The sequence below is a fragment of the Grus americana genome, chromosome 1 (assembly GCF_028858705.1).
Source record: "Grus americana isolate bGruAme1 chromosome 1, bGruAme1.mat, whole genome shotgun sequence".
Lineage (NCBI taxonomy): Eukaryota > Metazoa > Chordata > Aves > Gruiformes > Gruidae > Grus > Grus americana.
The window spans coordinates 57,896,234-57,910,092 of NC_072852.1; the positions used below are offsets into that span (position 1 = coordinate 57,896,234).

General features: G+C 50.0%; 1 protein-coding gene and 1 non-coding gene across 3 annotated transcripts; both read left to right on the forward strand.

Annotated features, from left to right (window-relative positions):
- The first annotated feature begins 4,166 nt into the window (after positions 1–4,166).
- RPL3 (ribosomal protein L3) lies at positions 4,167–11,765 on the forward strand. 2 transcript variants are annotated; one of them, XM_054845921.1, is made up of 10 exons: positions 4,167–4,231; positions 5,560–5,752; positions 6,380–6,548; positions 7,439–7,574; positions 8,575–8,761; positions 9,193–9,353; positions 9,649–9,750; positions 10,242–10,337; positions 10,805–10,924; positions 11,652–11,765. In XM_054845921.1, the coding sequence occupies exons 1-10, from the start codon at positions 4,229–4,231 to the stop codon at positions 11,694–11,696; spliced, it is 1,212 nt and encodes a 403-aa protein (XP_054701896.1). In that variant the 5' UTR covers positions 4,167–4,228; the 3' UTR covers positions 11,697–11,765. The 2 variants fall into 2 exon arrangements, with proteins under 2 accessions (XP_054701896.1, XP_054701905.1); XM_054845930.1 differs by having other exon boundaries at positions 4,210–4,283.
- Positions 8,886–8,977, forward strand: LOC129201995 (small nucleolar RNA U83B). Its single transcript, XR_008575575.1, has one exon. It is a non-coding gene; the product is annotated as a small nucleolar RNA U83B (small nucleolar RNA).
- Positions 11,766–13,859: the final 2,094 nt, after the last annotated feature.

Below are 13,859 nucleotides of genomic sequence, written 5' to 3' on the forward strand. Positions count from 1 at the left end.
ACACATCTCGCACCACCATGGCTGCTGGCACAGCCAGGAAGGGATGCCTGGGGAGAAGCCTTAGGGGCGGCTCAAGTTCCTGGGCCTGCGCCTTTTGCCGAGAGTAGCTGCGTACCAGCGATCCGCTGGCTTCTGCAGGGTCCCCGATAATCTATACTAATAGCACCGAAATTAAAAGCAAGCCCTTGGGTTGTAACGTGGTTCCCTAAGCTCAGCAGCAGAAACCAAAACCGTTTTGAGTCCGCGTATCTGCTCCAGCCTGAACACAACTGAAGCCCAACTGCTCAAATGCTTCAGCTGAGCAGAGATGCTCTGCACCGCGTTTCCACCGGGCATACCACGGGACATCTCTAGCTCTTCATTATGGAGATACTCAACCCACACCAGGCAGCAGCTTTGCTGGAAGCAGCCGGCCGAAGGGCGAGGTGGGAACACTGTGAGCGCTCTGTGAGGTCTTACAGCACCAGGACATTTTCAAAGGGCCCAGAAATACAAAACTCCCTGTGTTGAAAGATAAATCCCCGTGAATTGGGGGAGATGAATGAAAGAGGGGAGATAAATGAAGAGGGGAGAGGTTTGGTTTTGCTAAATAGGTGTTCAAAATGCTCCATTGTTCTGGAGGAACGGGGTTTGGACCTGGCCAAACAAGCCAGGTACACAGCAAAACCATCTGCTTCCGCTCCGGACCCAGGCGGAGTGATGGTGCTGCACCCCACCATCAGCAGGCAGGCTGACAGAGCAGAATGACCGGCTCGATGACTTACGTCCCGCTCGCCTCCGGGTCACACTTACGCAGAGAGCCAGGTTAGCAGCAAGCGAGCAAAGGGCAGAGCAGCGGGATGGGGAACATGCTTGAACCCCCTCTAGCACCATTTCATTCCGCCCGAGTCCAAATTTATCTTCTTGGCAGAGTCTACGAATCGGCTCTGCGACTCGAGAGCTCAGTGCAGGAGCAAGAGGCAAATGTATGGGGGAGATAAAAGAGCATTTACAGCTCACCCTTGGTCTCCCATTAGGAGTAGCGCCCTAAGACGTGAGCAACCGCCCCTTGTCCTTTGTGGGGCACCTTCTGAGGGGCAAGTTGGAGGGAGGGGATGGGGACTCTCCCCCATCACATCCAGCCATAGAATTATAGAATGGTTTGGGTTGGAAGGGACATTTAAAGGTCATCTAGTCCAACACCCCCCCCCCCCCAATGAGCAGGGACATCTTCAGCTAGATCAGGTTGCTCAGAGCCATGCCCAACCTGATCTTTAATGTTTCCAGGGATGGGGCACCTCTGTTTTGGGAAGATAAGCTGCAGTGCCAGCATGGCTGGACCCTCCGGTTTGTACTGGTTCCCTTCCTGCTGTCTGCCAGGTTGGGGCAGACAAGGAAGTGTCCTCCAAACGAAGGACCTCTTGGTCTGTAGTGGCTTTTTCACACAGGTTTGCATGCAGAGTCCCTCCAGCAAAACCTTCAGCCTTGGGTTTTACTTAACCTGCAGCGATCAGAGTTGGGGAGGGGAGGTGGAAGGTCTCTGGGAGTTGATTAAGCATGTTTAACATGCTTGGATATGCCCTCCTTAATTATTTCACACCAGCTGGGTAACCAGCCTCCCAGCACTGAATGGCTTAGGTCTCTTACACCTGTGCAGCTGGCAGCAGGATTTGGGTCTATAGGTAGTGTTTGCTCAAACTGTTTAATTAACGTTTGCAGTAACTTGATATAACCATAATGTGCAGCACGTATATCGTGTGTTACAGGTCAGCATGCCTGCGGTGGGAATTCCAGTGGGTTCCACATGGTGCCACGGTCCGTGGCAGGGAAGGAGGGAGGAGGCAGGGCAGGAGCTACCCCTGGGGAGCACTGATCTCCATGCAGTGTTGGGGGTCTCCAGTCTGGGTGTTTTGTCAAATACAACCTTCCTGTAAGCCCCAGGGAGATCCTGAGGGCAAACACCAGGTGCCTGGTGTGTGGGCAGCTCCAGCCATCCCAGCTCTGGGTACTGCCATCTTCACAGGCTTGGGTTTCATCCCCTTTCATACCACAGGCAGTGGTGGATTAAGACCCATGTTCTTTATAATAATGCAAATTTATGTTCTTATTCCCAATTTATTCATCCTCTGGATGTGGTGGGAGTGGATCCTATTATTCAGCAGTTCGGGTGTTTTGCACAGATAACATCGTGAATATATCTAACACCATCTCAACCATCCAGAGGCTTTGTTGGCTTCCTCAGTTTGCTCGTGTCCTGCATCCTCACCCCAGAGAGGGGCTGTAGGTAGCAGGATGTGGCCATCAGCTGAGCTGCCTGGGCTCTTAGGTTTACCAGCCACGTGGATGCCTAATGCCGTGCCAGTTGTCCGAAGCCTGGGTTCAGCTGGGTTACTTACCTCAGCTGAGGCTCCCAGGCTGACCCAGAGCCAACGTGACGCCCCAACATTTTGACCGAGCAGCCAGGAATGATTCCTCCAAAGGGACCGGCCTTCGGCTGCTGGAGTGTGGGCTGGATGAAGCCCTCGGCTCTCCCAGCCGCTGGGTGTGCGTCCTGTGTCTCCAGCAACGTGAAAAAGTGGGTGTGCAGCTTGCGAGGCCAGGAGGGCGCCTGTCCCTACGCGAACCCATGGTGGTCCTGAGAGACTTTCTTGATACCTCCTCCTCTGGTCTCTAACCAGCCCAGCCCAAGTGGGCAGCTCTGCCTGGCCCTGTTACCCCCTCCCGCCTCTCACGTGTGGGTCCACTCCAGATCCTTTGGGGTGGTCCTCCTTCCCCCTCCTCAGCCAGGAGGTGCGTGATTTCTGGCCGAGGACTGGAGCCGCTTCAGGGGACGTTTCAGCCGGAGCTGTGTGTCACATCAGCTGTCCCGCGAGGTGCTCACAAAGTTCCCGATCCAGCAAAGTCCGAGGGAGCTTCTTCAGCTGGGCCCTATCCGATTTCCCAGCGTCGATGGAAGGAGAGTGAATAATTTATCTCCTGTCCTCCAGCTCCCTCCCTGTTCAGGTTTCACCTCGGCTCTGCTTTGCCCCTACCCCAAAGAGACGCCCCGGTGCCGGCTCCCATGCGGGCGAGTTCCTGGTGTCACTGAAATTCGGCAATAAAAGAAAACAACACCAATTTAGCATTAAGAAGCAGTCATTTCCTTTTATTGCAGCGCTGGGTGTCAGGAGGATAGTTCCTCTAATCAGGCGCCCCTACCGCTGGTTCTCTTGTCATATTTATACACAAAAAATTACAAAGTGGTACACTCCCTGTTACAATAATTGGTTCATATTTCTTTGCCTAGTATGCAAACTAGAACACATGCTTAGTTCCTTTCTCTGCCTCTTATCTTTGGAGTAGGTGGGATAATTTGGGTAGGGGGCTTATGGGTCGGTGGTCGTGTGGACCCTGGCCCAAATTACCTTTCCCCCAGTTTCTCAATACTTCGGTGTTGGTAATTGTTTGCTATGTGCCTTAGGAAGATAAGGATGCTCCTGGAGGCAATTAATGTCCTCCCTTTCTGAAAAGTACATACATAAGGACCTTGAAGTGTTTTGTAGCTCCTCCTTTTCATCATGATGCATAGCAGGTGCTCATTCTAAGAATCGTTAGCCTTCTACCTAAAGTAATAATGAATAGTTTCTTGTCACATATAACTAGGCCTTTGTTACAGGCCTGTATTTTTGGCTACACCAGGGTGTGCCGAGCTGGCCATCACCTCCTGGCGACACGTCTGGTCCCGGCGGCGCGTACCCGTGTGCCATGAGCGGGAGAAGTAATGGCGTGAATGACAGCGCCTCCAGGCAGGTTCCACAGAAACTCTGATTTTCAGTTCCCCTTTCGCGGCATGATGTTAGCACCCGCAATGTTTTTACTGCGCATCATTGCTCAGCCGAGGCAGCTGCTTGGAACAAGCACGTTATTTTTGCAGAAAGGAAACATCTACCCTATTCAAGGAGGAGGACTGCAGTGAGACACGCTTTCTGACGTTACGTATATCTAAGCGATGACACCAGGACGTCATGGCTTTGCGTAATGTGACTTGGTGGAGTTTTAGTTCCGTGGCCCAGGGCAGCCCCCGCGGACGGCCGTCCACACACCCTTCTGGCCCCGCTCCCCACCCGTAGCGCCACGCGCGCTGCTCCACGGAGCTCTCGCGAGAGCGGCGCGCGGCACGCATCTGCGCGATACGTCACCGGGGGCGGAGCGCCTATAAAATCCGCGCGCGCGGCGGTTTTCGGCCCTTCCGGCCCGGCGCGGGGACAAGATGGTGGGTGCTGCTGGCGGTGGCGCCGCCCGGGCCCGGCCGCGCCATCCCTCGGGTATCGGTGCCATCCCGCCTCCGGCGGCCGTCCGGCCTCGCTCCCGCCGTGCTGGGGCCCTGCAGGAAGGCGGCGTGGGGCTTATTTCGGGGATCGGCCGCGACAGCCGCCGTGGGCGGGCGAGGCTTTACCTTGGGGACGCCGGCCGGGCCTGCTTGGTGCTCGGGGTCTCGGTGGCGCGGGCGGCCGGAGGCGCCGCCAGAGGGGCGCTTTGCCCGCGGCGGGGTTTGCTGTCCCTTTCTTTAGGAGAGGTGTCTTTTCTAGAGAGCTGCCGGCAGTAATGCCTGCGTGATCGGGCAGTCGGGTCACAGAGCGTTTGAAGGCCAGGAGCGCGGTCAGAGCACGACGTGGCTTTGTTTGCTCCTGCTAGGGCAGTGAGGCCATGGTGGAGGGTGAGAGCATACGGGGCGGTCAGGCTAATAATGTTGTTTGTCGCCTTTCATCTGTAGGATCAGATTTCGTGTTTGATTATGTTATTCGTATGAGAAGGTATTGTGCTGGCAGCCTTCAATTTCTTGTAGGTGTCAAAATTTAGTTCTGGGCCCTGCTACAAGATTTGTAATCCTAATAACAAGCCCTTTTTGGGGCTGGTAAACTTTGTCTGGTTAAGGCAATTTGTGTCGAGCGTTTTTTAAAAGACATATTTCTTAACTGTCGGTTGTTAGTTCCACATTTAGCTGTACAATATTTTTCTTAAATTTGGATGCGAGATTGGGTGGGTAATTCTTTGTTGGGCTGAGAGAGTTCTCTGGGTAGAACCCAGCCTTGGCTCTCAGGTTGCAGAGGGAGGCTGCAGGCCTGGTGGTTGAGGAGAACAGCTTAGAAAAAAACCCTGCACTTGCACTCAAAGTGACTGTCTCAAAGGTGGATGTTGAAATACTGGTTTACTACAGGTTTTAAAATGGAAATTGTTACCTGTGCTTTTCCATTTTCTAGGCTTCTGGGGTGCATTGAAATTCTTGTGGCATGCTGTGGCCAAGCTACAGCTTGCGTGGTTCCCTAAATAGAGTAGGACTTGGTGATGTCTTAAAATAAGCTTGAAAGGGGAGGATGTTGAGGAAATCTAGGAAGGACCTGGTTGGGCGTGAGGATTACATTCTTGTAACATAATGGAATTCAGAAGCCAAACAGCTGATACTGAGTAGAATTTCTAGAATGCAAAATATCTTGTATATACATAGTATTCATGTTTCAAGGCAAGAAGAGAACTGGTCTTGGTCAATGGGTATAAGTGAATCTCTATAGCAAATACTAAATGCTTATTTTCTCTCTCTAGTCTCACCGCAAGTTCTCAGCTCCGAGGCATGGCTCTCTGGGCTTCCTGCCCCGCAAACGCAGTAGCAGGCACAGGGGCAAGGTGAAGAGCTTTCCCAAAGATGACCCCAGCAAGCCTGTTCATCTCACTGCCTTCTTGGGGTACAAAGCTGGCATGACCCACATCGTCCGTGAAGTTGACAGACCTGGATCCAGTACGTATTAATGTTCCTCTTATTACAGAAGGTAGTTTTCTTTTTGAATGGTGGGAGATGACCTGTTTGTTAGTAGCTCTGGATTTCTTGAATCTTGACTTCACCCTGTTCAGAGCCCTTGAGTAGGCGGGATATAAACACCCAAACTCCTCCCACTTTGATGGGAGCGATATCCCAGCAGCAAGACTTCATGTCTAGTGGTGGCTGTCTTGTTAATGGTCCTGTTTCTGAGATGTGCAGTGACTTGCATTGGAGCCTGATGGTTTGGTTTAGCTGTATTGTAACATGCTTCTTATGGTGACCTCTTCTTGATGGGCAGGCATAAGTAAATTGCCTTTGGGTGGCTTTTTGCTGATTGTCAAGTCTTGAATGTAGTTCTGTTATTCACTACCATCCATTTTTGCCTAGAAGGCTTTGTCTGTGCTTCCTACTGAGCCAGCCTCAAACTTTTGTAAGGCATTAAATTGTCGCTTACAGTTGGCCCTGTTTCCGTGCATCATCTTTGCCTTTGTGAAAAGAATTTGAGTCATTTAACCTTTCATGTGAAGGATTTGTGAGTGAGGAAGAACAGTGATGTTTGAGCCAATAGTGATGTTAATCGTTGTGCTGTATCTCTGTTTCGTCCAGAGGTGAACAAGAAGGAGGTGGTTGAGGCAGTCACTATAGTGGAGACTCCTCCCATGGTCATTGTGGGCATCGTGGGCTACGTGCAGACTCCTCGTGGTCTCCGCAGCTTCAAGACCATCTTTGCTGAGCACATCAGTGATGAGTGTAAGCGTCGCTTCTACAAGAACTGGTAAGAGCAGGACTTTTGCTTGTTGCCTTATTCTCATGCCATGGTTTATTTTTTCTGCTGGGTTGCAGATTATGCTAGTACAGCTTTTTGAAGAGACTTTTCAACAAATAGTGTTTGGCCTTGATAAACTGGCCTAAAAATGGGATAGGCTGTAGGAATGGCTCTGGGAAGGTGACAACATAATGTTAGCTGGCGCCCTTCTTGGTGTGGGGGTGACTGTTTTTGCCTGAGATCTCCTTAAAAGGCTACACGTGATGATACTTCGACGGGCGGACATAAGGAAATCGCCTCTGGCGCTTGTTGTTGAGTGTCGAGTCCTGACTGTAGCCCTGTTTTCTCAGGAAAGGGGAAGACAAGTGTTACTTCTGATTACTGTTCCAGGCACTGTTGTGATTCGAAGTATGCACATTTGCCCAAGTGTGGCTCCAGTGTGTCTAGAGCTTACAGCCTGTTTATGAACTTTGCAGGCTGAGAAGACGTCAGAGTAGAGCAATAACAATCTCAAGGGTGTTACAGTAATGACCTTACTGTCAGGCATAGCTCAGGCTTGTGAGAGGGGAGATTATGGTGTTCTGAAGCAGACAGCAGTCATCTGACAATTGCTTTAAAGATATGTTTTTTTCTGTTATTGTTCGACATCTCTTTACAGTCTTTTGTCTTCTGTACTGTGAATGTTAATGTGCTTTGGAATTCATGGCAGCTCCGCTCAGCTCTGGCAACTTTGCCACTGTCTGATGAGCTCCAGGCTCCGCTTGTCAGTGGAAAAGAGTCCTTAGAAGCTGGCAATGAGCCGAAATCAGCTGAGGTGGCAGCTCCTTCCGCTCATCCCCATTTCCCAGGGGGATTGATGAAGGGCTTAGCCAAACCTTGTCTCTACTCTGCTCCTGAAGGCACAAGTCCAAGAAGAAGGCCTTCACCAAATACTGCAAGAAATGGCAAGATGAGGAAGGCAAAAAGCAGTTGGAGAAAGATTTCAATAGCATGAAGAAATACTGCCAGGTTATTAGAGTCATGGCTCACACTCAGGTAAGTGTCTATGGGACTCAAGTGTGCAGTGGAAACAACTAAGACATCAAGCAGAAAGCTTGATCCATCTCTGTAGGGAGTTTTCTGCCTTCCCCTGCAGCCTGATGCCTACTGTTAAGTGTGATACAAATAACTAGTACTCTTCATTCTGTACAAAGCATGTGCTTACAGGATGCGGGAACTTCTTGGACTCAGTCCTGTGCTGATACCATGTAGACTTGGGCTCTCTTAATTAACAGGCTGAACACTTAACTTTGGGGTTTGTGTGGTCAGCATCGCTTCAGGCTATATTCTATAAGGACTTGAAACACTCAGAGGCTTTTGGTGGCTTCTGTTGCTCAGCTGAAGGTGGTGTACTGCTGAGTGGTGTGATGGTGTCTCCCTTAGCCATCAGTGCTCTGCCAGACTTTCTTGGGAAATGCAATCAAATGAGTTGGCTGTAAGCGCAGTAAGATATCTAGTTATGACATCGGTAATTTCACTAGAATTAATTTTCATACTAGACAGCAAAGGCAGTGTTGCAGCTGCTGTTGAATACTGATACTTGTATCTGTGCTAAATATAGTAGAAGTAACTGTAAATGTGACCCTACCCAAAGTGTCCTTCAGTGTGGCAGGCTTTACCGAAGCATCACAGAATGGTTTGGGTTGGAAGGGACTTTCTTATGTCCAACCTAAATCTACCCTCTTTCAGGTTAAAACCACTGCCCCTTGTTAATCACCTGCCCTTCCTGGATGGAGTTCAGCTAGTGGCTGTGGGGTTAGCAGCACTTGTTAATTCTGTGGCTGGCATATAACTTCCACGTACTGTGACTTATTAAAGCCATACCACAGCCTTTCCCCTTACTGTAGGACTCTTATTTCTGTATGTGGAAGTTGTATATCTTAGATATGTTTAGTTAGCGAACAGATTAGGCCAGGACTAGAAGGATACTGGGCTAGTTAATATTAAGATCCATCTTGAAGAGTGGGAGCTAAATTTCATCCTTCCTGTTTTCTAGATGCGTTTGCTTCCCCTGAGACAGAAGAAGTCTCATCTGATGGAGATCCAGGTGAACGGTGGCACTGTTGCTGAGAAAGTGGATTGGGCCCGGGAGAAGCTGGAACAGCAGGTGCCTGTGTCAACTGTCTTTGGCCAGGATGAGATGATAGATGTCATTGGAGTCACCAAGGGCAAGGGATATAAAGGTAAATACATGGAAGTTCTCCTCAGTGACTGGGATACAGAGCTTAATGAAATCCTAGCCCTGAGCCTTGAGGCTTCACAAGTGTGTGGGCTAAGAGCTGAGAAGGTAAATTCATACTGCTGTCATGGTTCAATGATGAGACCATGGAATAAGCGCTGGGCACAGCGCCTGACATCCGTGAGGAGTCATTCCATGCTGCCTTCCTTCTGAGAACACAGCCCAGGGACAACCAGGGAGGGAGCGTGGATGGTCCAGGGGCAGGGTGCTTCACCAGGAAATGTGGTTAATTCCTGGGATGCTGGGTTTGGGCTTCCCTTTTTCTTTTGTTGCCTGGGGACAGCAGCTTTTAAGGTGGCTTAAACTCTGGTTAAACAATTTGGTGACATCTCAGCTTGACAATAGTTAGCAACACTGTTTTGTTTCTTGTTTCAGGTGTTACCAGCCGTTGGCACACCAAAAAACTGCCCCGCAAGACTCACAGGGGTCTGCGCAAAGTGGCCTGCATCGGTGCATGGCACCCTGCTCGTGTGGCTTTCTCTGTGGCCCGGGCTGGTCAGAAGGGCTATCACCACCGGACTGAAATCAACAAGAAGGTTTGTGTCTCTGAACTGCTGGGAGGAAATGGGAGCTGGCCAAGGTCACTGCATGACAGTGAATAGAGTGGAAAGTTTTGCCTTTGGACACTTCACTGTTTGTTTGAATGTCATCTCGGGGCAGTAGCCATAGTCCATTGTGTTGGATAACCATAGAATTCTTGTGTGTATGGCCGTGTGTTTTCAAAGTGCAACAGACATTGTTTTCCACCTCTATGTAGAAAACTCTGCCTTCTGGCTGATGACAGGCTCTTTCTCCTACCTTTTGCTAAATAGAAATTCTTGACATTTTTAGATCTACAAGATCGGCCAGGGTTACCAAATCAAGGATGGAAAGCTGATCAAAAACAATGCATCAACTGATTATGACCTGTCTGACAAGAGCATTAACCCTCTGGTGAGTTATTGCAGCGCTCTGGAGAGAGTCTGCTTGTGAGCTGCAATCTTGAGGCAAATGGGCCTGGTATAAGTTGCAAAATGATTGAATGAAAAGCTCTTGAGATAAAACTCAGCTGCTGTGGGAGGTGGTGGTGCTTAGTCATTCTCAGTATTGACTTGTGTAATGTGCTAATTACATTTGATATGTGGCAATAGTAGAGAGAGATGTTACAAACCTAGAAATTATGCTTGTAAATAAGGAATAACTTAGCAAGGAAAGCAGCTTTTGCTGTTTTGCCAGCCTCTTCTTGTTGCTGCTGTTCTTGGCAAAAATCCTACAGCAACAAGTAGATTGTTGTATCAAGAGACTTGACCAGCAAAAGGAAACGGGATTTCAATGAATGTGGGAATGGCCCAGCCCCAGAAGTGGTGTGAGAACATAAAGCTGTAGGCAGATGTGATCACTGGTCCTGCTCTATCCAGAGCACTAACTGTTCTGTCTTTGCTCAGGGAGGCTTTGTCCACTACGGTGAGGTGACTAATGACTTCATCATGCTGAAAGGCTGTGTTGTGGGGACCAAGAAGAGGGTCCTAACCCTGCGCAAGGTGAGTAGTGCAACCTGCTGTCAAATAGGCCGGAACAGCTTAAATTCACTGCACTGCCTCTGGTACAGGTTGCTGCTGTGGGGCTGCACATAGCCAGCTAGAAAGAAAAGCCCCGTGCACACAAACCCACTTCATATTAATGACCTTGGGAGTAGTATGAGGTCATTTCTCCAGTTAAATCAGTCCTGGGCTGTTTGTAGTGAAGGGCCTGCTTCTGGGTTGAGAATTCCCGTGGGCTGTAAGGACACTGGCAGGCAGGCTTGGGCTCGCCTGCTGGTGTGAGCTGACCAGTCTTCAGCCGTGAAGGCTGAAGCTGCGTATTGGCTTATTGGCAAGTGCTCCTTGCACATAATAGCAGTTGAAGTGTATGAGGTCAGAGTGACTGGGGATGTGTTCGCCATGGAGGTGATAAGAACTAGCAGGCTGAAAGGGTGCTGCTGCATGCTCACCTGGCATCTGTCTTGTAGTCCCTGCTTGTGCAGACTAAGCGCCGGGCCCTGGAGAAGATTGACTTGAAGTTCATTGACACAACCTCCAAATTCGGTCATGGCCGCTTCCAGACAGCCGAAGAGAAGAAGGCTTTCATGGTAAGGATGCTTTCTGAAGCTGACAGCTTTGTGTTGTATATCTACTGTCTTTCAGCTAATGGCAGTTGGCAGCTTGACCTTTGGACTGCCACCGGGCTAAAATTTTTGTGAAACTAAGTGTAGCTTTAGTCGAGATGGTTCATCCTGCTAGCTTGGTTATAACCACAGAAGGGGCTGGGGTCTTGCTTCCCCTGGGACAGCGCTTGGTGCCTGAGGGATGTTGCTGTGTTTGGGACCAAGTCAGTGATGAGGCGTGGAATAAGCACTGAATAGTATCTGACACCTGCGGGGAGTGGCTCTGCATTTCTCCTGAGAGCAGCTCTGGATGGTGCTTGCAGTGGACCGGGGGTGGAAATTTGTCACTTGCTGGAGAAAGCGGGTTGGGAGTCTTCGGTGCCAGGCCCTCGCCTGGTCAGAGTGCTGTCTGGCTGCTTGGGGGCTGCACGGAAGCTTCCCCACAAGGTGGCACCAGCATTTCTCCTGTGTTACATTTGGAGTCATGGATTTGGTGCAGTATGGCTGTGCAGAGTTCGGCTTTCCCCCAAAACCTGTAGCTGTGGGGAGATGGGGCTTGGTATTTTCAGCAGGCTGCAGTACTGAGGACTTCTTTTGCCTTAATTTCTTTGCAGCAAGGGGAGAAGAAATTGCAGCATTGCAATTAGGATGTGAATGTGGTCTTTGGTGCAGACTGCTGTTAACATAGTTTCTTTTTTTTTTTTTTTTTCAGGGACCACTCAAGAAAGATCGAATTGCAAAAGAGGAGACAGCTTAATATGTGGAATGCTCTTGTGTTCTGTGGCCTGTGTGCTCTCAGACCAAAAAATAAATATTTTAAAGAAATTAACTTGGTCTCTTGGTTTATACATAGCTGTGTCAAGTCTGGTACTCTTGCTGCAGGCCCTATGTGTGGTACCAACCCAGCCCAAGAAGCAAGTGAGCATCCAACTTGGAGTGGGGTTCCTGCAACGAAGAAGCTGCCATTGCTGTTTTTGGAGAGTAAAGATGTTGGGGCAGAGCAAGGCTCTCCTACCTGCTTGTGTGAAAGAGTAAAGCAGTGAGAGCCCTAAATGTGTTTGCAGTTACCGATGTTATTCCACATGTTAATCTGCCAGATGGCTAGAGAGCCTTTGATTCAGACTGGTTTTGAAATTAATGAAACTAGTTCAGATTGTTGAAACATCACTAAATTTCAGGTAGGTGGCTGATGCTGGCTGTTGCTATGGAAACCCTCCAGTTTCCTTGTGACAGATGTAACCTGCACACTGCAAGTGCGGCTTGTTGCTCTTCTTGAGAGCAGCAAGAGGCAAATCCCAACCTCACAGCAGCTCGCTGTTCCTGAATCTGTTTCCCACCCCTGCTGAAGGGCTCTGCCTGGAGATAGGTAACAGGCCTGCTGGGGAGGGGAGGAGGGTGAATGACTTCTGCATCCCACCCCCCTGCGAGGAGGAGGTGGAGGCGGCAGAGCTGCGACTGCTGCTGGTGTTGCGTTACTGTGTGGCTCAAAATACTCCATCGGCTCCTGGGGAGACGGTTTGGCCGGTGTTCCCAGCCATGTCCCATGGTGAAGGGCAGACAAGATGTAGCGCCTATGCGCAGGACTGTCTCCGTGTATAACACCCGTCCCCACCAAAGCGCTGCGGTTACGGGAGCTGAGGCCTTATACCAATAAAGGCAGCAGTGGCCCCGAGCGCTTGTCTGCCTCCAGCTGCAACAGTGAGATCACTGGCACTTGGGGCCATGGCCTGACCGAGGCTGGTGTAAATTTAGATAACTGCGCCGGTGGATCCTTTGCTGACCATAATTGGAGATGTGGTGGTGATTGAGGCAATAACGCTCCAGATCTACACACTGGTGTGCGGTGCTGCTCTGAGATGCACTGGATTTGATGCTGTTTGCTCTAATTGAAATGGGGGAAAGGTGGATATAGAGAGTGTTTCCTGGGGTGATGTGTAAGAACCTTTTAAGAGTTAAAAGGTGGCAAGAAGGAGGAAAAACATTTACCTTGTTTCCCTAGAAACCAGACTCGATGACTGCATAAGCTGGCTGTCAGCCTCATTTAACACATGAACCTGCTGCCTGATTTCAGCCAAGTGTAACAAGAGAGGTCTCACCCACTAATTTTATTTTTTCACAAGTCTCAAAGCAGCAGCTCTCAAGACAGAGGTTTTCCTGCCCTTTAGGGAGCCTTAGGTGATATTTTTTGCTTGGGTCTGAGGCGGACATTTTAAACCATGTAGGTGCTAGCTGGCTAGCAAGTGCCCAGGTCTAAGCCAGCCCTGTCTGCTACTGCTGCTTCAAATCAGTTAGGTGTGTTGGGGGAACTGGGATTATTGGGATAAATGGTTGGGGATGAACATCCATGATGAGCTATGTGCCACCTTGATAGAAATTTGTAAAAGCACCTCATTTTACCAAATCAAACCTTGTGGTGAGGGCTCCAGTGCGGGCTGAGGAGCTCGTGAATGTATCTGAAGTGGCAATGGTGGTGGAGGGAATTTTCAATCACATTGGCACCTAAGTAGAAGGAAGCAGTCCTGAAGAAATGCTGTCCTTGTTGAACATGCTTGGCACGCATCTAGCAGGAGGAACTGCTTTGGCTTGGGACCCAGTGCCAGTCTTGGGTTTGTTTACTCTTGAAGCAATGGTTGCTGACTGATAAAACACTGTACTGGGGGGAACCCCACAAAAGCAGTTTTTAATCCTTTTCCATCCTGGGGACAAGAGGACACCCAACGTCAGGAGGTGGCGCTCCTCCCTCTGTAGATGGTGTGTGGGACACTTGTCCCCAAGGGCTTGCTGGTGGGCCTGGCCTGGAGAAAAACCCTGCTGAGTTGAGGCCGGGTCACCTGGGGCTATGTGGTCTCTCTCTGCCCCTCCAAAGGGCTCCCTGCGGTGCTGCCCGAGCACTTTACTGGGGACCTCCAGGGATCCAGGT